The following is a 24944-nucleotide window of genomic DNA, read 5'->3' as shown; positions in this document are numbered from 1 at the left end:
TGAAGATGCTATAATATAAAGAAAATATGAACATGACTACAAAAGTGAATGTGATCTTTTTATAGGGTTTGCCAGGAAAACAAAAAGCAAACAAGCTGAATCTGCCTGGTTAGCCCTTTGAAGTCTGCCTTGTCAGAGGTGTGCCCTCCAATGACATTGGCTGGGCTTCTTATTTGCATAATTTTAAGGTGTGTGTAATGTGTACACTTTTTGAAAAATAGGCCTTGTCTCCCAGTGTTGTGTTATCTATATTGGGTGTTTTTAGACTGTCAGAGGACATTTAAGAAAAGGTCGTTGGGCTTCTTAATTTCCTGATTCTATAAAGTAGAGAAGAATTTCTGTACTAGTTTGTTAAGTATTTAAGTCAAACAGTGGCAGCCTTATAGTCAGCAGGTGGGTACAGTCTAGCTAGTAGAGTTTGCAAGTCTTCAGGAAGATATGTCATTGCCTTATATTCCCCAGTTCATTTCCAAGACTCTAGGTTCCTCTGCAGAAAAGTGGGAAGAATGCTCCTATTGTCACTGTTGTTAGGCTGTTGTCACTAGCATGGACACAGTAAGGTGCATGGGAACAGGTGAGCCTTAGTGTCTAAGAACACACACTCCCAGGGAGGCTGCATTGGAAGAAAAAGCATGAACATCCAAGAGAGCCCCCAATCCCCAGTAGTCAGGGTTGACCCCAGCACCAAAATGTGTGCAGAATGCATGCCACACCCTGTGCTGATACCCACATGGACTCACCCTGTGTTACTCCTACCTTAGTTTGTTCCAAACACCTAGGACTTAAGACATTTGAGGACTCTGCTGGTAAGTTAACTGGTTGTTTTTAAGAAGTACTCTGCATTCGTAAATGACAAGATCAGAGCACTTTATAGTCTAACTTGAAAGTGCCATTTCATCGCCTTCTTTGAAATTCGATGACATCATTTCTATTACATGAGTCAAATGTCCAAAGTTATGTTGGTACATAATGACTTATTTATGTAGCTTTTTAGGCTTCTGCACAGCAGAGAAACAGTTAACCACTGCCCTCCCCCCACCCCCCAAAGCCTGTCAAGATAACCTTAAAGGACACTCCTTACCTCACTGAGTGAGATTTGTGTGCATAACTCCTATTACTGTTAGATCTTCATGCATGGAAATGATAATATATACCTAAGGGTCTGATATAATACAAAATTTCTTAGGGTTTGTGACTTTAAAGGTAAAATACTGTCTTTTATTCTTGGTCACTCTTCAATGCCCATAGAAGTACCTGAGCCTATGGAGACTATTCTTAGTAAAGTTGGAAACCTGAATGATTGTATATCTCCAACTTGACATAAAATTTATTCCTCATTTTTTTTCTGGATATTTTAGAATTCTTTTCAGGGGACTTATAGATTATTTTCTGTTTTTACCAATGTTAAGGGTAGTGGCAGGGTCCTGGTAACAACCAGAGCTTTCAAAAAGAATTCTGAGATATCCAGAAAAAATAAGGAATAAAGTTTATGTCTTAATTGGAAGCTGGACATGGTGACACACACTTGTAATACCAGCTCTCTAGGAGACTGAGGCAGTAGGATTACAAGTTTGAGCTTAACCTGGCAACTTGGCAACTCAGAGAGATCCTGTCTCAAAATACAAAAAGGGTTGGGAATATAGCTCACTATAAAGAACCTGGGTGCAATCCCAAATAACATATACACACACAGAAAAATTATATTTGAACTTACATGAAAGAGTTTCTCAGAAATGGTGTAGACTCAAGTTCACTTTTCACAGAATAATATTTTTCTCATCTTTTCATGTGAAACAGTAGCCTCCCATTGAAATTGAGGGAGTAGCAATGGCTTCCACTCTAATGCTTCAACATACAGCTTTGTATTTGCATATGTGGTTTAAGGCAGGTATTTACCAAAATGATGTGTAATTATCATTATGATATATTTAACACACGATTAGGTCAGCTCAGGCCAGTTTTGGTTTACCTTAGGTTTAAAATATCCAAGACTCTGCTTAGAAACAAAGCTCACTGCTATAGCTAGCATGTTTAATAAGCATGTCAGAGGCTAAAAATAAGTCTTAATTTTGTATCTCAAATAACCTACTTATTTCTATGTAAATTTTAGTAACAGTGTCCAGAGTGTGTTCCTAGCCCTTGAAGTAGTAGAGAGGTGTGAGGTATAGATCAACCTGTGTTCCCAAAGGAGAAGTTGTCATTTAGTTGTTGGGATAGAACGACAAGAGGTTACTTTGACCCTGTCATGGTTATTATACCAGATTAATGTTGTTTCTTTGATCCCAGACAAGTCCCTAGATGACTTGGCTAGAGTTTTTGCTCCAGGAACTTGAGGACATTTGCACTGTGTGGCATGGGCAGTGTCTCTGAGGCAGGGAAGGCCACACGATGTGGACTGGTGTCAGCTCAGAAAGCACATGCTTCTTCTGAGCCAGGTGGGATGGGGGCATCCTAATGCCAGGGGTTGTTACCATCTATAAAATGAATAAATTACAGAGCAATTATCAGCATCGATTTGACTGGCTAAACTATTGGTGACTGCTATTGTAAGAATAATGTATTCTCTGCTTTGAAATTTCTAAAAGGTTATATTTCATTGAATTTTAATTTGTCATTTTTCCTGCTTTCACTTGAGAAACTTATAAGCTTTTGTGACATTAAAATATGGCTTTAATTTATTAGCATAATCTGTTAATATTGTTTCATTTTAAGAGATATTAAGTATGATTTCTTAACATTCTTGTTAAAATTACATCTTAGAATTGAAGCCTAGAAAAATTATATGTGGTTTAAGAATCACAATGTCATGTGTGTCCCAAATTTTTACATGAAAAGTAATGTTTTTTGAGTTGCTTTATATTCAAAGTGCTTTAATTGTGACAATGAACCAACCCAGCATTTTCAAACTTAGTGGCCCTACCAAATCATAAAATCTGTACTACACAGAGCATTTGAAACGTGACCTAGCAATGTATAAACATTTATACTGGTTCTTGAGAGTCTTAGAAATGTAAAATAAATGCTGCCTCGTAGCAACAAAGCAGTTTACATAGGATATTAACACAGGCTCTCGCAGGCATCAGGCGTTTCACCCTATGACATATCTTTTTAATGCCATCTTTATCTGCTACGCGATGCATGAAATCTACTTTCAGTTTTAGAACTGCCAACAACCTTTGACCCCTTTAGTGCAGACACAATGTGACCTTTCTATTGTCATTAGCTTTCATTCTCCTGAAAATTCTATGAATTTTTATTACAAGTTTTTTTTTAAACCAAGCTGAGTCTTCCACAAATTACTTGCCACAGATGAGATGAAGTTGTTGAAGTGGTGTTAGATAAGTTTTACAGCCAGCATGTGTGCTGCTGAGGAGCCCAAGCTTGTGTCCTACAATGTCATACACCAGTAACTGCTGAGCCTACTATTGGATAAATACATCATTTTATGGAACATTGATTGTTCTATAAACCCAATGGAGTATTATGCTCTATGATCAAACCATTTAGATTGTGTGTAGAGCACAGAAAATGCCATATTCAGGATGGTACTAAAAGTGCCATTTGTGTATTTTATGGATGTCATTACAGGGGAAACTTCTCTCTGTAGGCCCTGTTTACTGCAAAATTTTTTAGTCTGTAATGACATTTTTCATTCACAACGTATGCCTTCAAGAGAGGGGGCCCTTGTTTTATTTGTTTCATTCGAGTTTACTGCACAAATTCTGTACATTTTAATTAAATGTAAGCTTAACAAAAGCATAAGGTATTTATTCTGTGGGAAAAAATGATGACAGTAAGGAAAGAATAGCATACCACAAAAGGGAGAGAGTCAGGTGCTCAGCCCTCTCTCTGCTTCCCAGGAGCAGAGAAGGGTGGAGCAGGGCACAGCACAATTTTGGGGAGCACCAGTCTCCACAACTTGCCACCCCTCCTATAGGGTAGAGTTGTGTTTTCTACCTTTTGGGCTGTTCACTAACAGAAGGGGCCACAGCTTCATCATGGCATTCTGGAAAAGCAAATTAATTCTAAATCATTTCCCTGAAAATAGATCCTCAAACACCTCAACAAACCTTTTTATTTCAACTGAGTTGTAAACATTCAGTGCATTTAGCAATGAGAAGGGAGTTCTATGAAAGCAAATGAGCAATAAGCCAGGATTTCATAAACAGGCACAAAGCTACATTTAACTTCATTTGCACCTTCTGTACAAGACAACGTATTGCTCCATTAGAAACCGATCCAAAGAGGACTGAATTTAAGCATACTATTTTGATTAGCTGCTATTATCATATTGAAATCTGACAATGTCTTTTAAAAACATAAAGTACAACACAAATATCATGTTGGGCATCCATGGTCTATTAAAGATCTGTGCACTTTTGGAGCTATAACTGTGACTAAACCACTAAGGATAAAACCTATACAATAGTTCTGTTTTCCAGATGCCATATCTGTTTCACCATTTGCATTGGTGGACTTTACAGTTCATGTTTACTAGAAAGAGACCCAAAACTGAAGTTGATGTGCTCAGTAAATTCTTGGTCATAGCTCAGTTGGAATTTAAAGTTACAGTGGAGATTCACATTCGTTTAAATGACATTTGAACTTCTACATAGTTCCACATTAATTCATTATGGTTGAAATGGAAGAATCTTCAGTGGGTGAGTGGGTGAATCTTTTTCAATCTGATTGAGGCTGTTACATTTTATAGGTGCTGTTTTTCAAAGCAGTACTGACAGCACTCGAAGTTATTAAATTGCTGAATCAAAAGATGGACCTACACTCACATTTATGAACTGATGGACTAGCTAGCTGGGCCAGTGCTGCCAGAGGTTAAGACATTGGTGGTGTTAAGCTTCATCACAGCCCCTCCTGACAGCAGTATTTACCCATGTAGTTTACTTTAATGGTCTGGAAGTGGCTTAACCCACCTCTGGATTCAAATAAATTCAGTAAGTAGTTCAGAATAGCATAATTATCAGTGCTCCAAGAGATTCAAAGGATCATTCTGCACTCAAGAGATTTTCCATCCAGTTGCCAAATGAAGCACACAATTGCTTAGACTTCAGCATGTAATTTCTTTAGGAAATGGCCTAAGAATAGGATGTTTGCTCTCCCCCTCCCCAACTGTATCATTTGTCCTGATTTTTAATGTAATGACAATGTCCTCTTCTGAGATTAATGATTTGAAGACTACCTTCTTTTTGTGTCCTTATTTCCTTTTCCCCCTCTCCGCCCAATTTCTGAAATAGATTAAGAATGAAATTAGACAATGGACAGAAACAAACTTAAGTTCGGAGTTTAAAGAAGACAAGTGGATATTGCATCCTAGGAAGAAAAGTAAGGCCTGAGAAAACATTGCACACATACCAGAGAAAGAATTCATCAAGCACAGTAAACAAAAGCTAGAGGTCCTAGTGAGTAGCAGATTGACCAGAGATTGACCACACCAGTCCTGTCCCAAACTTGGGCATAAATGGAGTAGGAATGTGGCAACTCTATGGAATTTCACTAATATCAGGCCTTCTTTTTGCTTATAGACTAACCCTCATTCTGACCTTTTGGAGAAGAGAAAATTTAGGGAGGATTAAAGCTTAGCAGATAACGTGATCAGGTAAAAACATATAGGCAGTAATTCAAGCCTTTCTAGGATCCAAATGCTTTGATGTCACACATATCTTCCAAACTACGGGGCCAGACACAGGCCCAGGAAAGGTCACTGAAGGGCTGTTTCTCCTATGTAAAGTGAGAGGAGGGGCAGGTGAGGCAAGGAAGGAGCTCTGAACTTCTGGCAGGTTCCCAGGCAAAGCCTTTTGAAGGCTCACTCACAGGCCTTCCAAACTCTCCAGGTAAAACCCAAGGGCGTGAGTACTGCAATTTTCCCACCTGTGACTACTGCCCTGTGCCTCTTCAATAAGCACTTGCTTCAGCAAACCTGCTGGGAGGCTGGTTTAGTGGTACCCAGTTAATCTCCATCATTGCTAGGGTCATACCTGAGAAAAAACAAGGGACACTCTAGCTAGGCATTCCTTTAATTGACTCACGGACATTCTGGATCCTTCTTCAGGAAGGTTGGTTGGCATTAAGATGTGACAGACTCACCTTCGCTGCCCAGACAGACACCTGTTGCTTGTGGAGTTTGTGCTTGCTAAATGAGCATGAAAGGAAGGGGATTTGGGGACTGGTTCTAGTCTAGTTGGCCCCTCACTCTTTTTTTGACCTAAACTTCCATGATTCTGTAGCTTTTCTATTATTCATACTATGGGGAATTCTCCAGAAAAGAATAAATGTTAATATATAACAGTTAATACCTTTGAATCCAGGACCACTGTCCTACAGTTTGGGCATAAGCCTGGATGTGTCCTCTTGGTCAATATGATTAGCAGATTCTGCCATCCCAGCTGAGATGTTGGAAGACAGGCCTCAGTGGCTGGGGAAAGAAATGCTTTCTTGCAGAACAACACTATTGCGGTAAGCAAAATGGTTGTCTTTAAGGGATGCCAATAATACATACTCTTTAACAATTCTTAATTTTTTTCTTTCCTTTGGTAAAGATAAAAATGCACTGTTAAAAAAACTGATCCATATTGAAGAAAGTTGGAATGTCCCAAAAATTCAGTTGCTGTTGATATATAGAATTTTGAATACAGATTGTTTACAAATCATTCTTCTTTTTTTTTTTTGGTACTGGGGATCAAACTCAGGACCTTGTGCTTGCAAGGCAGGCACCAGAACCACTGAGCTAAATCCCCAGTCCCCAGATCATTCTTATTTGGGAGGGAAGGAAACGATAAAAAGAAAACTTGGTAGAAAAGGTAGGATTAAAAGAAAAAAACAGGAGCTCTGATTTAAGGCTCAGTCTCTTTTTTATGAAAAATTAATTTTTCAGTTCCCAGTCATGTCTTTCCCTGTCAGGTTACAGAGCAGTCCAGATAACGTTCAGATAATGTTGGTGGGTGTGCAAGTGTGCCCCCACCGCTGGCCTCCCCTCAGTCCTGTGCTGCTGTCAGGGTTTCTTCCCCTAGTGTAGTGCAACTCAAGTCCCAGCCCAGACCTGGAAGGCTTGGAGCTTTCATTCCTGTGGCAGCCTGGCCTTTTGGGACCCCCCACCTTCCTGAGGGGAGGCATTTCCCCCCAACTTATGGTGTCCAACTTATGAATCATAAATCGGTATGACTGGTGGCCAGCCAGGTAGGGGCCTGCACGGCCCTTCTTTGCCTAGCTGGCCCCAGGCCATGGGACTCCCTGCTCCCCTCTTCCCTTCTGACCTTGCACCTCTTGCCCTTCCTCTTCTTGATTCACAGAGCTACTTAACCATCTCCCCTAATTCCTTCTGCCCATGTCCCAAGAGTTTTATTGTGGCATTTTCTAAAGAGTAAGTGTTTTCACTAAAGGGAATTTGGGGCTGACATGGAAGATCATAAATTTTGCACCTTTCCTCTGTTACAGTTGCACAGTTTTTATGTTTAGAAACATTCCACAGGTTTCTTCACAGCCCGTGGCCAGATGCCTTAGTACAGGGTGTGTGAAGCCTTGAGCAGCCTGGCCTGAGGTAATTATTTAATCTCCTAAAAGCCTAAACTTTTAGATGGTCACCGGCCACTGCAGAGGATACTCAGGGCCACAGACCTCCTTGCCTGTATCCCTCTAGGGAGGGGGGCTCCCTCCTCCCAGCCCTCTGTGCATGACTCAAGCCATTCAGGATTAAATGTTCTTTCTTTGATCTTTTGCTGAATACACTGTTCCACAGCCTGAGTGTGTGGCCTCTCTGTGATTACCCTCGTCACCTTCCCTAGTATCCTAACCACTGAGCCGACATGACCTTGCTGTGCATGTGCTCCACACCAGGCACCCAGGACTGAGCATGGACGGGGACAAGCTGGATATATATATCTGTGTGCCCAGCCCACAGGGACTTGCTGTGGTCACACCAGGCCTGTCTTCACCTACGTTCAGTGCCTGACACATAGTAGACACTGAATAAATATTTGCAACATTAAACTCTTATAACTGTGTTTATTGACAACAGGTTTTTAAAATTCAATCCGCAAAGCTTTCATTCTTTTTGTTGACTAAACAAATATACTATATGTAATCTTCAGACATTAAGAAAAGATTTTCCTTTGAGTTAGAGAATCCTGCTGCTGGCTGTTTGCTGAGCTGTACTCACTGTGTGTATTGTTAGAGATGATGATGACTGAGGGAGCTGACCACCCTCTTCCCCAGGAACCAGAAAGGCAAACAATCTTTCTAAGTGTTCTGTTTGGACAGTTAACCCAAGAGTCTGGAAAAATGCATCTCAAACATACAACTATTTGCACTCTCAAACCTTTAACACACCTGTAAGTGCCCACATGAATGTGTAGCCCCATGATGCTTCTGGTCTTCAGAGCTCATAATGCTTTTACATAGTGAGTCACAGTGTTTCTAGTGAGGTATCTGCAGAACTATCTTACTTTTAAGCCTGAAAGTCTTTTTCTAGTCTCTAACTGGTCACTGTCTCCCATAGGCATTGTGTCCAAGTCCTATGAGTGCCGTCTGAAGGGACAAGGAGCCACCTTTGTGGAAACAGACAGCCCTTTCACTGCTGCCGCACTTGCAGAGGAGTCTCCAGTCAAAGAGAAGTCTCTTAGGAATAGCAGGAGGCAGGCTGAGCCCCCTGAGCAAGTCCAGCAGGTCATCATCATCCAGGGGTATGACGGGGAGTTTGCCCTTGATGCCTCCATGGAGGAAACAGCTGCAGCCACACTGCAGACACTGGCAGTGGCTGGCCAGGTGGCGAGGGTGGTGCACATCACAGAAGATGGGCAGGTCATCACCACAAGTCAGAATGGGGCACACATGGGCAGCGTAGTGCCCGGACCTGTTCTCCCTGAGCAGCTGACAGAGGGGGCCACCCAGATGGTTGTCGTTGGGGGCTCAGTGGAAGGTCATAGTATGGATGAGTCCCTTGATCCAGGTGGCTCTGTGATACAGCAGGTGACCAAACAGGAGGTTTTAAGTCTCTCAGAGGGTGGAGTTCCTCCACCTGATGCCTCTTCAGCCTTAGATGCATTGCTATGTGCTGTCACTGAGTTGGGGGAGGCAGAAGGTAGGGCTGGGCATGAGGAAAAGGACAGGCCTGACCACAAGGATGTGCTGATCCAACTGCCCAGTCAGGAAGCACTGCACGCAACTCCCGACCCTGAAGCCCCAGAGACCCAGATGTTCCAAGATGCTCAGGAGAGTCCAGCCGCTGTGGAGGTGCTGACCCAGGTTGTCCGGCCCTCAGCCATCATCGCATCTCAGGAGCGGGCTCAGGTGGCCTTCAAGAAGATGGTCCAAGGAGTCCTCCAGTTTGCTGTGTGTGACACTGCCACAACTGGCCAACTCATCAAGGATGGCGTTACCCAAGTCATCTTGAACGAGGAAGGCACTGTCCACATGGTAGCTGGGGAGGCCTCCCAGTTCATCATGCAGGAAGCTGAGGCCCACAGCCTGCGGGTGCCAGCTGAGCACGTGGACCTGGTAGAATCTGAGGGGGAAATCTCGCAGATCATTGTGACGGAGGAACTGGTCCAAGCCATGGTCCGGGAGTCTGGCAGCAACTTTCCAGAGGGTGCAACTCACTACATTGTGACAGAATTGCCCCCAGGGGTACAGGATGAGGCGGGTGTGTACTCTCACACTGTGATAGAGACCACCAACTCTCAGGAGATCCTTCAGGCTGGGGCTGCACTCACCTCTGAGGCTATGGTCCCAAATGGCACCGAACAGTTGACAAGCATGGTCATTTATACCCAGGAAGGCACCCCGGCAGCGACAGTGATTCAGAGCCAAAGAGAAAGTAGTGAGCTCCTAGAAGCATGAATTACAGCCTCAACGCTGGGCATAAGGCAGGTGTGCAAAGATCCCTCTCAAGCTGGCACAGTGTTCCCTGAGCTTTGTAAACCTTTCAAACAGTGATGACGACATAACTTCAGACAGTGCTGCACATGCCCTTCTGGTGGGGGTAACGTCAGCCACCAAAAAGACACACATGGAAAGCCCAGAGCAAGGCTGGCCAAGAAAGAGTCAGGGCCCTCTGAGAAGGCCGAGGCAGGCAGGCCAGCCCTGTGCCATGGAGCCTGTCACTGTTTGGTCCTTTGCTCATGGCTTTCCACCTGTTCCACCACTGCACTGAGGAGAAACAATTCTCCCTGGCTTTATCCTACAAATGTTGTCCCATTTCAGTCATCAAAAGATGGTCCCCATGGTGGGAAATAGGTAAGAAATGTCTCCTAAAGCCTCAGCCTCTTAGCTCCAGCTGCCTGGCATGCAGCTCTGTCATCGTTTCCTTATGCGTTTAGTCATAGATTGCAGCTGCTGTGATTGCATCCTGAAGCAGGCCATCCCATTCTTTTTTTTTTTTTTTTTTTTTTTTAAATTTTAGGATAAAGGCATCACCAGACCAAAGGAAGCCTGTTAATTTGTTTCATATATAAATTTCCTCTTTTCAAACATTTTAGGTGTCCCCTTTGCTCTGGTCTCATACTACATAAAAGAAATCTTACTCCTTGAGTAAGCCTTGAAGTTTATATTCAGTTAAATTATCCCTTAATTAAGACAACTGATGCTTCTAATTTTGACTTAGTTTCATATCCTAAATCTATATTTGAAATGTACACTCTGGAAAATATTGTCTATATCAATATTTTGCTTTTTATAATAAATGTTCATATTGATATCATTTTGCAGATTTATTTGTAATTATATCAGTATGCAAAAGCTGACATTGATCATTAACAAATAGAAACTGCAATCCTGTGGCCCTCGCTCTGACCAGCATTGTCTGTTTAGTTATGGATTCACTCAACAGTTGAATGCAAGTTTATGTTTCAGTAATTTGTTTCTTGATACTATTGGTCTTATTTTTTTCCCAAATTGTAAAATAATCTCCTCCCTCAAAGGCAAAAGTTGTTTTTGTTCTGTTTGTTTTCTTTGAAATAAAATTAAAGCATTAAAACATAATGACTTGTTTTTCTGAGTGGCCAGCTAGCCATTGTGCATCAGCGAGAACTCACAAGACCCATACCTGCCTGGGTGGTTGCACCCTCTCTCCTCTACTGTCTTTCAGATGGTGTCTCCCGCAGCCTGATACTGTTTTATGAATGCTTAGCAAATGGCCCAGGCACATTTTGGCAACAATAACATACTCTTATCTTGGTTAGAACCTAGAAAATGTGGAGAGCAGACATGAGAGGAAAAGAAGCTGGTCCTGTCTTTGTGTCAGTAAAGTACCCTTTAATATCTCTTCCTGGGGTCTAGGGGTGCAGCTCAGTGGTTAAGTGCTTGCCTACCATGCCTGTGGTCATGGGTTTAATTCCTAGCATGGGAGCAAGGGGATTCCCTCCCTGAGACAACAGGGGAAGAGAACTGGCCTTTTGCTCTGTTCCTGGTTTCCTCTCTGTGCTTTGAGTTCATCCCAATCCCTATCCACAGCCACCCGTCCAAAATTATAGGAAGGAAAACTTCAGATTTGACACCAAGATTCATAATTAGCTGAGTGTGATTATCTCATGTTTCCTAAAAATGGCAGGGCTATTCAGCCCTTCTTAAACAGTCTTCTGCAAACAATGACAGGATCAACTCTCGTTTGTTATCAGGATAGAGGTGACCTTTACAAAGTGATGGCCCTCTCCAGGCTTCTCATACATGTTAAAAAAAAAAGGAGGGGGAGTGCTTTTCAGTGGAAATATTTCTTGATCATTTCTCCCGTTAGCAGCAGCCCGGCGGCTTCGATGCTAATTCCTAACTGTGCTTAGTCCTGTATGGCTAACCTTTCCGCTGCAGGCCAGGGTGTTGACACTGACATGCTGCAGTTTACCGTTTGTGATTTATTTAGGATAAATATGTCTCAGGTGGCATTTAATCCTTCATAAAACCAGTGTAGCCTGCAGTGTCAAACCAGCAATCACGTTGTATGCACAATGAAAAGAGCAGGCCTTTGCATAAAAAAATACTGTATAGAAGGTGTTTCTAGGCACCGAAGGATTGTGAAGGCTGCACCAAGCTATTGTATCCTGTAATTACCTATAGAGCTAGGTTAATGTTACCTCTCTTTTCTCTCTCATTACACAACTACTGGAATATAAGGGAGTTTAAGAAGCACATACACAAATGTGTGCTTCACAATAATGAGGCATGGTAGAGTTTGCGAGCAAGGGACATTCGTTACAGCATGGATTGTCTATAAAGACAATGCAGGAAGCTTACAGCTTTCCTTGAAGTTTTTTCTAGAGAATAAAACCAAACTTTATAGGAGTAAAAAGCAAAGCCAATGAAATATTTACATGGAGACCATAATCCACAAAGACCACGTTTTATATTAAGCTATGGCCAATTAAATGGTCAAGCCCCAAGGACATCTGGCATTCAAGGAAGACAGATTTTCTGAGTCTGCATACAGAAATGGTTTGCATTTCAACTTCCATGGTTAAAAGTTGAGCAATTCTTGCTATTTGGGGTGGACTTGCAAAATGAGGTAGCCATTTCTGGATGAAGCAAATACTATTAACAAGGTAAGGTCTCTTTCGTGCAGTGCTGTGACTCATAAACAGGCATCTTTCTGGGAAGCCTCAGCCCCCCTGAGGAGTTACAGTAGAGGGAGTAAGGGTGCTTTCTAACTTTTCCCACCACAAAGCAAACGAACCACCACCCAGTGCCAAGAACATTTCTTTTGGTACTTGATTTGCTTTGAAGAACTGCGTAAATGTGCTGATTGTGTCAAGGAGTCACTAGAACTCGGTCATTTATCAGCTTAGTCCAGAAATGTGGATTCACAAAATGTCAAAGAAAAACCGGACCTGTAAAGTACTTACAATAATAAAAAGAAATGTTATTCAGGACAATTTCAGTCGGAGAGAAGAGGCCTCGGAATAGAATCAGGCTCAATTCTGAAGACAGAACACAGGGGGCATTATACCCAAGCAGGAAGTTAGGGTGGGCACTGTTAGGTGGAAGATGGGAACACTCAGAAGAAACATCAGGAGTGTTTCTGACCAAGCCAACCTAGCAGAATTCCTGCTGAAGGCAGTCCAAGGTGGTCAAACACCACCTAGAAGATGATGAAAAATGTGGAGCCTAATTATATTTCCAGAGTGATCAGACGTCGAGGGTAAGGTTTTAGCTAAGCTGACTTTGCTAAAGAAGATTTATAAAGAAGTACCCAAATGGACCTGAGAGATGGTACAGACTAAAGTATAGTCAATCAAAGAAATTTTGCAGAGTCCTAGAAGGTGGACGTGAAGGAGCCTCAGTGAATTTTTGCTCCATCACCTCCTAGAACACAGCCAAGACTCCACTGAGGCCCAAGCAGCTCCTAGTCCACCATTCCTGGTATGAGGATCAAGGGTCCTGCTCTCAATAAGCACAGCATCCAGGAGATTCTAGGCCTGCACAACAGCATCAACAGCATCTGTATTTCCCATTTCTCTCACACTTTTTTTTTCTTGAGCATAAAAATGAAGTCATGCTTTAAGCAGAGAATTGAAGAGCCAGCTTAGAATTCTAACCTAAAGTTGGTTCTAGAAAGAGAATTAGGAAACAAGAAAGGTCATTCATTTAGCAAACTGAAAAAAGAGCTGTAAGTTGTCACTTTCTTTACTATTTAATATTAGCCCATAATTTAACAGTGCACACAGCTCAACTTAAGCAACCTCCTCCTGTTCCATCGGTTGGAGAATACAATTCGTTTTCTCCTCCTCTAGGGTGATATCATTTTACATGAAGAAAAAAGTTAGCTCTGGTGGCAGTTATATGTTTCGGAAGCACCTTCTAATCAGGGATTGGTGATTCATTATTAGCTTCAGCGGGCGATCCATCTGACATGTAAGGGGAAAAAATTAGCAGCTGTCACTGCATGATGAGTTAATTTCCTGATGGGCCTGACACTGAAAAGCCATTTGGAGACATGGCAGTGGCTGACAAGAAAACCTGGCACTGCTTTATAATTGGAGATAAAGAAAGGGCAGAGAAACAGGCTGGGGGAAGGCCCATGGTTCTGCTCGTGGTAGGGGCTGTTTGTGTCTGTCCCCAGTTTCAGCATGAGGCCACACTGCCTATGTATGTTGGCCCTGGCAGGGAGGCAGACTGCCCTCCGCACTGCTGTGGCCCCACCTCTGGGGAGGGATGGCTCACTGCTTCATCTGCCTCTGCCCCCTGAAATCCAAGGCTGACATGAGACCCAAGTGTGACGTGGTGCCGTATGTTCTCACAGAAAGAATGGAGCGTTAGGTTCTCCTGTGGATCGTCCCCGTGGCAATTTTCATAACTGGAGCTCAGGATTTCAGTTGTGCAATAATTCTTCATCCCCATAAAAAATGAAACAAACATGATGGAAATTCAAGATGGGGAGTTGAAAGTGCTGAGCATTGAGAGTAGGGCAAGAAAGTCAGGTCAGAGAGACTGGAGCCCTAACTGACCTGCTCGTCCCCAACGTGTCCATTTCCAGCCCACCAAGGGGAAACATGTCCTTGAATAGCTTGAAGACAAAAATTAGACCAGAGTACAAAAGCCAACTTCAGGTACTACCAGGCTGGGCTTGCATGGTAGCTACTGGCAAGCAGCTACGTAGCCAAGACTTACGTGTAGGATTCTAATTTCAGGACCAGAGTCTACCTCTGAAACCTTCTGGTGTTTACCAATTTGTGAAAACAAAGAAGCTGCGCTCATTGCAACCCTGGGGGCAGATCATTTCATTGCTCTCGTCTTTCTTGGGTTCTCGGTCTGTCAAATCCAGGGAGTAGAGACTTCCTTCCAAAGTTCCTTGAGCCCCAACCCAGGGAAGAATTCCAGTTATATTCCCTAGGCTGGAAACAAAGGTGTAAGCAGGAGACAGAGGGCCAGAATGGCATGTGCCAGCATGGGATCACAAAGGCCATTACCAGGATTAAGCAAATCCATCCTAAATCTCTCAGGCAAATTTAATTTCTCCAAGGCCCTGCATTTACAATGCCTTTTAATAAATTCTTTTAAAATGACCTAATTTCAACATGGATTTCAGCATCCTAAAAAGACAGTTTATAACCTGGATAAACGTGAACGTATGGACCAGTCCCCTCCGTCAGTGCCGTTCTCATTTCACTCCAATTTCTCATGTTACTCTTCAAATAATGTTTTCAGTAAAGGAATAAAATACAACACAAAGTAGAGGCTTGACTTTTAATTTCTAAATTAGGTTCCGGGTTGAGACAAGGAGCTATTTAAAAGCTTTTTTGGGACCCCCATGCCACAGCCAGCACTGCACAGAGCCGTCAGGGCACCCTTGGTGTCTAAGGAATGAGCTCCCCGAGCAGGGTGACTTTTTTTTTCTTTTTCTTTTTTTGGTACCAGGGATCAAAATTGGGACCTTGCACTTGTGAGGCAGGCAGTAGTACCACTGAGCTAAATCCCCTGCTCAAAGGGTGACTTTTGTCCAGACCACTGCTGCTCCCTGCTGCCTCCACAAGCCTTTAGAGTAGTGTCCTCCAGGGGGAAATGCCATGCCTGGCCCAGAACTCCTACCTTCCTGCACCCCTGCTTGGCTTGGGAAGATAGGTTAAAATCAGAGTTGCAATTATATGGCCCTTTAAAGACATCTAACATAACTAAAAACTGAGTCACTTTTTGGGAGGTGCTGGAGGATTCCCAGTGCTTAGAAAGCCTTTGGAATATCTAGTAGACAGGATGTAATCTCCACGCACAATACAAGCACAGGTACTAGACATGCCCTCCCTTGGGGCAGCATTTCTAAGCCAGCTGCCTTTGAAAGTCCTCACCAGGCTGTGTCCCTTCCTCACCCTTGTATTTCACAAGGCCCAGGGAGCTTAGTTCCTTGCATGCAGAGCCCCTGTGCTTTTACCTTTGCACCTTCAGCCTCTACCTCCACTTGGCACTGGAGGCTCTCCATTAGCTGTCTGGAGGTAATGGATAAGTACATTGTGTTAGCTTTTTATTGCTGTAGCAGAATACCTGAGAATCACAACTGAAATGAGGAAAACTTTACTTCAGTTCACAGTTTCAGAGGTTTCAGTCCACGGGCAGTTAGCGCCATTGTTTTTGGCCTGTTGCAAGGTAGAAACACCATGGGGGAAGGGCATGGTAGAATAGGGCTGCTCACCTCATGGCAGCCAGAAGAGAGAGAAAGGGTAGGATAAAAGGGGCCAGAGTGTAATATACCCTTCAAGGACATGCCCCAAGTGACTACTTCTTCCAACAAGACCCTACCTCTTAAAGTCTACAACATCTCCCAATATTCTGTTAAGCTAGAAACCCATCAATAGATTAATCCATTCATGAGGTTAGAGCCCTAAGGGTACAGTCACTTCCCAAATACTGTCCCTACTACGTTAGGGTCCAAGCCTTCAACACAAGAGCCTGTGGGGGACATTGCAGATCCGAACCATAGCTATGTGACTTCTCAATTCTTCGTCAATTGTTGTTTTACTTATTTGCCATTTTTTCTGTTTTTTTCAGCCCTAACTTTCTCAAATAAGTCAGACTTGGGCAGGAATTGAATCAAATGCAGGTATCGTGAACATTCTGTCTTTTGGTCAAACTGGTTCAATCACATTCCCCCGACTTAAGACCAACATTTTCCAGAACATTCCTTGATGAGGAGGATCCTGAGACCAAACCTCATGACAAACACTATATCCAACTCACAGGTTATCCTGTCAAACACAGTAAGATGACTTCTAGCTTCTTAATAGGAATAGCTGACAGAAGAGGATTTTCTCCACATTTGTAATTATCATAATCTTGAGGGAAGCATCAAAGTTCGTGCCTGTGGCACCAGGCTAAATATGTTCTGTTCCTATTAAAATTTTTATTTGTTTATGTCCTGATTTCTTTCTAGCCCTGAGGTCTTGGGCCAATGCTATTTATTCCACACACTATTACTTCCTTGACATGCTATGAAAAGAAACCTGATATTTTGGGCAGTCTTGAATAATTGTGACTCTCTTTTCTGGGTATCGATCTTTAACCCTGGGCAGGAAATGACAAAAGGGAGCCAAACAAGGACATGGCTGAAAGTCTCGCTCAGAAGTCCACCAGCATCTCACAACTATCTCACAGTGAAGCTGCTCTGCTCAAGACTAGAGGGAAGCTCAAAATGGAGAGGGGAGCAGCCTGTGTGAATCCAAATGCCCACCTTTTCGCATCTACATACCTCTGAAATGGGATGGCCTCAGTGGCACCTGGGATCTAATGAACATCATACATCTTTGTGGAGAAAGTCTTGGGGGAAGAAGAAGCAGAGAAAGGATAAAGAATTTGCTGCAGGAAGACATCAGAACCCCAGGGACAAGCCACAAGGGCCATGCGTGGAGTGGAGCTTCCAGTCACTTCTCAAGTCTGAGGAGGAAGGCTCATAGTGCTGTGTCTGTGGTGGGGCAGGATGCAGGCTTTCTCACTACATAGGACATAGGCGGTCCTATTAAAATGAAAAGCGCAGTCCCAAATGGACAGGTTTGATTTTGAAGAGACAGCGCTTGCTCTCCAGGTCTGGAAGATTCATGCAGACGATAGGGTAGGATTGGAAAGTATGTCCTTGCTGGGCACCAGCCTGGCCTGCCTAGCCTCTGAGGCCCTTCTAGAGCATGCCTTCTGTGGCTCTACACAGAAGATATGCTGGTGTATCCTAAGCTAAGGACCATGACTTGGGCCTAGGCCTTAGCATCAGTGGCTCTTAGATGACTTCAAATGGACCACTGCTTGTTGTCAGATGAGCCTGTCTTGCACCCTGAGGCTCAACTGGTCTTAAAATGGAAGTGGGGAGTAGCTAGACCCTAAAACTGAGACCAGCTCCAGAGCCCCAAGATGGTGTGCACAAATCTAGGCAAGGGTCTATGAATTATCCAAGGACAGTGTCCAGGAAGATAACATTGTCTATGCATGGCACTGATGTCCCCAAAGAAGTCCCCAAGGAAATTGGAATTAAAATAAGAGGCTTCTAAGAAGTGCACTGTGAATCATGGCTACACTGCAGAAAGAAGTCTCCCAGAGCAAGAGCCTGGACTGCAGCCTCAGCAAAGGTGTTCATGACAGTGGAGCGAGACAATGCCAACCCTGTCTGGGTAGCTGAGGAGGACACAGGAAGGAGCATGCGGATGCTTGAGACAGCATTCCAGGAAGTATAGCTTCTTGCTCTGCTGGCCTTGTCACATGCACTGCCTTCAGTCAGAAAGTGTGCCTTATCCCAGTGTGGCCTGATAAGCTGCTTGCTGCTGTCAGTTGGCCCATGGCCTTTGGAATAGAAAGGTGAGGCTCTAGCATCCTAGGGTGGAGGCAGCTCGCTCAGTTACTGTATCAGTCAGTGCTCACTAGAGAAACAGATTTGTTGCAGGATTCACACATATATAAGAATTTAAAAGATTGGCTTACAATGGCCGCCCACAGAGTCAGATGCAGAGGAGTGCAGAAGGTCTGTCTGTGTCCTGGAAATCCAAAGGATCAGTCAAAAACCTTGAGCTCAGTATACTGTGTGAGTCCATATCAGGAGGCTGAAGGGTCTGCACTGGAAGCCAGGAGACAACATCCATGGGTGAAGGCAAAGACTGGAGTTCCTCCAAAGAAAAAGAGCAAGCCTTTTTCTTTGTTTCCCCTTTACACCATTCAACTGACAAGCCACCCTAGAATGGGTCTTCTGTCTTCAGTAAATCCCCTCAACCACACTCAGAAATATGCTGATCCAATTTAGTTGGGAGTTTCTCACTTAAGTTGACACAATCAGTTAACTGTCACAGTTGCATTCATGTGGCAGCCACATGGGGATCCCCTAGGGTCATGCAAGCTGTTTGGGCCACATGCCCTCCACTGGCCACATCCAGGAGAAGAGCAAACAAGAATGTCCTTGTGGGAGCAAGAGAGAAGGGCAGGGTATCCATTCCAGGCCCAGGAGGTGAGAGAATGCAGTGGAGGAGTGGATTTCGTGCTAAGAGCATGCAGCCCAGTCAAGGGGCTCCACTCTGTCCCCAGTCTAAGACATGGCCAGAATAGCTCCAGGGTTCAGCCACACACATCTGGGGGCCAGCAGTACATCCTACTTTTTTTATCCACTGGAAAACACAAGCAACTTCCAGCAAGGAAGAAAACAACTCAGTCCTGAGCAATCAGATTGCCAAACATCAGAGCTCAAAGCCAGGTTGGCCTTGTCCCATTTAGCGTGCATCATAGGAAAATAAATAGTGCACCTGATTGAGGAGCCTCACACCCTAGGAGGAGTTTAACATTAGCCACATTTTCAAAGTCAGAGAGGTTAAAGGGCTTAATCTAATGCATCATAGCAGAGGTTTGAGGCCAGCCACCAGCTTCAGCCCCGGCTTTGCCTCTCGCCTGATCAGGCAGTCTGCATAGTGCTGAGGAGGCCAGCCTTGTCTGCCCACTCCCTGCCAGGACAGCCTTCTGAAGTCAGTGCTGAAGGTGTGTGCCCGTTTCACAGAGAAGGATCCTGGCCAGGCCCCACACAAGGTCCATAGTATTCTGCCTCTCTGTGCGAAGACCTTCCTGGATGAGTCAGGAGGCGAACTCACCTCTGCCACCCTTTGGACAAGGTGTCCTTCTGCTTCCTGCCACTGCTTCCTCCTTTGTCTGCAGTGCACTTTGATTTCCTCTCCCAAAGGCACAGGCTACCTGCTCCTCCAGCAGTGGTGTCCATGCAGCGTGGACTTGCTCTGTTGAGTCAGCACCTCCAAGGGACAGATTCCATGGCTGCTGGAACAGGTCAGGAGAATGGGTTTAAAAACCTCCAGGCCCTGGCTGCTCTCAGGAAAGAGGAGAAGGTTCTGCAATCACTTCTGAAGATCCAGAGAAGGCACATCCAGGAGTCAGGACAGTGCTGGGCAGAGTCCCCAGGTGGGAGGCACCTGTGGGGCACCTGTGCACCCACAGTGAGGAGGACAACCCCAGCATGAGGTCAGTGCCCAGCTGGTACCATGGGCTGCCAGAAAAACCTCATAGTTGCTTTGCCCCAAACTGAGATAAAGGTAAGTGGTGACTGCTATTTTTTCATAGCTCCTGAGCAGCAGTTGGCTGAGAGGAAGGCTGGCAAAGGGGCCTCTCAGGAGCCTTGGAGGAAGATCCAGCTGTGCAGATTTTTTTTTTTTTTTTTTGAGACAGGATCTTGCTAAGTCACTAAGTTGCCTAGGCTGGACTAGAACTTGCAGTCGTCCTGCCTTGGCCTGCCAGTGTGCTGGTAGTACAAGACTATGCAGTTCTTATGTGAAGAAGGTCTGAAGGATGTCCTGAGTCCTGTAAGACTGACACCTGACACAGAGGTTCTTGTCACTGTGGAGACTCATCTTCCTGCAGTCTGAGGTGGGACTGTGGCCCTGGCTGTGAGATGCAGATGTCCAGACCAGGCCATTTCCCTCCAGTGGGGACAGCTGGGCCTAGGACCCACTGGCCCCTGTGGCTTCATCTGGATACTTCTTTCCTTTGTCTTCCTACAATCCATTAATTGATGTGTGTTTCTTTCCACTTTACCATCTTACTGCCCTATAATTTCACATTTCTGGGGCTTTCCTCTGTGGAGCCTCTGCAGTAGGATGGGGGAGAAGCAGGTTGATAGTGTGGACAGCCAGGGCCCAGACTCTCCCTGTCCTCGGGATGGAAAGTGAGAGGCAGCCAGGCTTGGGCGAGGCAGGTTAGGTGGACCGGTCTTTACAGTGACCAAGGCTGAGACCCTCATCCTTCCTCCTGACTGCTGCCTAGCCCTAATGCTGCTGCCTATTCTCTACAACTCCCTTTCTGCTTCCTCTCCTGGGGATTGTGTTTGTGGCCAAATGCATTGTTGGGGGCCAGTGCCCACAGAGGAGTGAGCTCCCTGATGGCTGTGGTCTGCCATCTTTGCAGAGATGAAAATTCATTTTCAGGCCCCACAGCTGTGTCTCTGACAGTGGAACAAAGTTCTCCAGGGCCTGAAGCTCTGGTGAGGGGGATTCTCTATGAAGAAGATGTGGTGGTCCCAGGGCAGCCTGGGAGACTTTGGAAAGCTGGGTACTGCCACTCCTGCAGTAGGCATGGCCAAAACAAAGCCAGAGCCAGACTGGAAGGTACAGAGCTCAGTGGCCTGGAAAATCCTACAGGCCCAGGACTCCCCACTGTAGGCAGTGAGCAGGCTCTGCTACTCATACCCGCTCAAGCAAACACACCCACGTGTGCCAATGGCCCACACTTTGTCACAAACACAAAAACAGAACTGCTTAATAGAGATGGAATCAGCCATGATTTTAATGCTTAACAAACTCATCCTTTCAAAAAGTGGGTGAGAACCCCTATCTGAAAACACTTCCTTGATAAATTGTCATATCTGGCTTTCTATCAGGCTGAGTGGAGTGGTGGTTTTGAGGTCATGCCTTGAGGGGAGGAGGGCACATTGCTCAGCTATCTCTAGTGCGTGCTTGACCTAGCCTCAGCCTACTGCTTGGAGTCCATGTATGAGGACTGGCCTAGTGAAAACTCCACCACAATCTGCAAACCTTCCCAGGCAGGCCAGTGAGCTGCACTGTGGAACAGTAGCCAGGAGGCCAGGTACCCTGTGCCGCCAGCAAGCCTGTCACTGCAGGTGACATACACTGCTTGGCACACTGACCTGGGAAGGTGGCCGTCATCCTTCCATGGGATCTCTTCTGATTTTCTCTTAATAAAAATACATGTAACTAGAAGTACTTGTATTTTCCTTCTGTACCCAGTGACCATCTGCCCCTTACTCTGGTGATTGCCCCTCCTTGATATCCAGGGCCTCTCTCCTCTCTCTGCTCTTGTTGTTCCTAGACTTTTCAAAGTCTCCCAGGCAGGAGCTGAGTCAGCTTTGCTCAAGCCAAGCAGTTTGTACCTTTGTGATCTGGAGAGGGTTACTCAGTTTCATCCCTCAGGCAGTTGTCATCGTGACCTGACTGGGAGGTGTCCCATGGCAAGACAAGGCATGAGAACATGAACAACCTGGATCCCCTGACTCCATATATCTGCAGTGCCCCTTCTGGACTCACTCGAGTCCCAGTGACACTGCCTCAGTGGACCGTGAGGCAATGGACTTGTACCTGAACCCGTCCCCTACCCCAAACCCACTACAGATATAGACACAGGAATTGTCCAGGGAAAACATACACAGACAAAGAGCCTAAGAGAGGAGATAAGAGCAGAAATAAAATTAAGGGAGCCAACCATGGTACTTGCACACTTGCAAGCTCAGCCACTCAGAAGCCTGAGGCAGCAGGATCACAAGTTCAAGCCCAGCCTTGGCAATTTAGCAAGACCCTGCCTCAGAATAAAAAATAAAAAGGGGCTGAGGATGTAGCTCAGTGTGAAGACCTTGGCTTCAATCCCTGGAAATACTAATACTACTAATACAGGACTGTGCATGCAGCTCAATATTAGCATGCTTGCCTGGGTTTGATCCTCAGCACAAGGGGGGCAGGGAGAGAATGAATTAGGATTATAGGAGTGGTACTAAATGAACAAAACAAATAAAGCCACCTTCAGTGTCAGCAGAAGGGGTCCAAATTAGCAGAAGCGAGCTATGGCACTGGCTCCAAGTCCTGTAGGAGAGCTGTAGAGTTGGACACAGGTCCCTTCTCTTGAACCTTCGCAGCCAAGTTCTGGACCCCGTGACCAAGTTTTCTTGAGAAATCCAATCAAAAAGACTCTGGAACTCTAGACATAGCAAAGAATAGGGGAAATGCTATGCATCAAACAGGACTTAAAGAAATTCTGTACACCAAGAAGTGAGCCTCACCACCTCAGTCTCCTCTTCTAGGATTCTAGTACTATAGAAGCCAAATGTATAACTCAGGTGGGAGACTAGGGTGGGAGGTGTATCTTTTCTGGAGAAACTGAACCATTTTAGAGAGAAGACTCCTGAAGAAAACACAAGAATTTTCTGCTGTCAGATCATTCTGCAGTAGAGGCCAGTTGCTGAGAAGCCCCATCTTCCCACACAGAGCTTCCAACCATGTCAGTCAAATAGGACCACAAGCCCAAAGACCAGCAGAAATAAGAAAGATCAAATATAGGAGGGAGAAAAACTCAGCAGAAAGAAATTTAAAGAAATTTCCAAAAAAGCATTAGAAAGAGAATATAGGCTTATATGAAATAACAGATTTGTATATCTTTTTAAAAATAAAACAAAAAAGAGCTCCAGGGAATTTAAAATACAATAAAATATCTTTTTCAAAAATGCCTTTGAAAGGTTGAAAGACAAATTCAAGAGAAGTTTTTAGAAAGTAGGACCAAAAGACAAATTGAGTATATGAGTTTTTTTTCTTAAATTCTTTTATTGGTACATTTTAGGAACACAATACATTTACATTTATCATTGGGTGCTTGTACCTGTACATGATGAATCTTGGTTCTTATTTTTTCCCCATTACCTGTGCGCCCTTCACCCCCTCCACCCTTCCCTATTTACATAGATTTCGAGTATAAGAGTTTTAAAATTCAAAAATTAAACTGTCAGTATAGAAGATCTAAAACTAAAAGAAGATTGAGAGAAAAAGAAAACCAGATGAGAAAACTATAAAGAAATTATCAAAGTGTTAATAAAGAAAATTTACTAGATGAGGAATAAGAGTTTCCAGGTTTAAAGAACTCACTAAGTATCTGGCAACACAAATGAAGACTTGAATTGGATATATCAAGGTCATGTTTCAGAACCCCAGACTATATAATACAAAACCCCTTCATAGGAAAAATAAAACATAACATAAGGAAATTAAAATGGAATTAAACTTCTAAAAAGGATTACTGAATACCAGAAGCCAAAAAGTTAATATTTTCAGAATCCTAAGGGACTATTATATTATCTAATACAAATTCTATATCCAGTTAAACTATCAAGCAAGTGCAACCATAGAATAAAGACACTGTCAAATATGCAGTCTCTGAAGATTTGCTTCCCTTCTTCCCTTTTCATGAAACTACTGCAAAGTATTCTCTGGAAGAAGACAGATTAGACTCAGGGTTCAGGAAAAAAAGATTAACATAAAGAGAGACAAAAAGAATGTCCAGGGTAATGATTACCAGAACAGATAATGGGAGGGCTTTAAGAAAGAAGATGACTTAATATATTCGTTTGTATAAAAAATGTGTTGTAAGGGTTTGGGAAGTTTGGAAAGAATGAGTGCCAGTTTATAAAAATATCTAACCTGATAAAAACCATCAAGTACTTATTGATGTCAGAATAAGCCAAATGAGAGTATAAGAAAGAAAATCAAATTTAGTACAATGTAATACTTGGCTTAATAATGAAAATATTTATATAGTCATAATATTCATACTGAATAAGAGTTTAATAGGAGGCAAGTGGTATTAAGATGAGAATCCTCATCCATCCTAATAGGAAGTTAATAGTGTCTCAGGCTGGAGTACCAACTTAAGAATCAACAAATTGTAACCACCATTTCTTATGCAGATGACAAAGTAGCACTGGCTACTAGCTCACTCTAAAAGACTGACTCTAAAGAACCATACAGGGAACCAGAATGAAGACATAGCAACAGTTGGAAGGCTTCTGCATCAAGCTGGATGTTGGGTGGAGTGAGTGTGCAGAGAGCTGAGCCACTGCTACCTTTTAGGGAAACAAAAGGAGTCTAGAATCTGCTCTCAGTCTGCAGAAGCCTTGGGACAATTGTTGCTGACCTTTCTGCAGAATTGTGGGACAGCACCCCAGACTCCTGGCACAGGAGACCACAGGGACAGAGCAAAGCAGAACAGAAGCCTTGCCCGAGGGAGTGGGGATGGGGGAGGCTGGAGACAGCAGGAGGATGGCTGGCCATGGGCTCTCATGGGTCCCTGCCCCTCTCAAGTCCCTCAAACCAAAAGCTGTCATTGGGGAGTTCCTCCTCCCAGCACTACATTTTTAGTATTTGAATAGTGATAGTTGTCTTAACTTTTACAACCAAATAAGTAAATACATTAATGATGTAGTAGAAAGTCAATAGTTACAT

General features: G+C 44.0%; 1 protein-coding gene across 4 annotated transcripts in view; it reads left to right on the top strand.

The window, feature by feature from the left end:
• Znf407 (zinc finger protein 407) overlaps window positions 1-24944 on the top strand; it is a 517696-nt gene that overhangs the window by 473210 nt on the left and 19542 nt on the right. For 3 of the 4 annotated variants that reach the window (XM_021242148.2, XM_004861950.3, XM_087188883.1), the window contains one exon: window positions 8510-10421. The exons of the other annotated variant lie outside the window; for it this stretch is intronic. In XM_021242148.2, coding sequence (XP_021097807.1) covers window positions 8510-9849 — 1340 coding nt within the window. In that variant the 3' untranslated portion in view covers window positions 9850-10421. Of the gene's footprint in view, window positions 1-8509; window positions 10422-24944 lie in introns of those variants that run through there. 4 annotated transcript variants of the gene reach the window in all.

Source organism: Heterocephalus glaber, unplaced genomic scaffold (genome assembly GCF_053883595.1).
Source record: "Heterocephalus glaber isolate CG9 unplaced genomic scaffold, H.glaber_assembly_v1.0 deba00000331, whole genome shotgun sequence".
In the NCBI taxonomy this organism is placed as follows: Eukaryota; Metazoa; Chordata; class Mammalia; order Rodentia; family Bathyergidae; genus Heterocephalus; species Heterocephalus glaber.
Note: the sequence above shows the minus strand (reverse complement) of the source record. Positions and strands in the feature narration are given on the sequence as shown.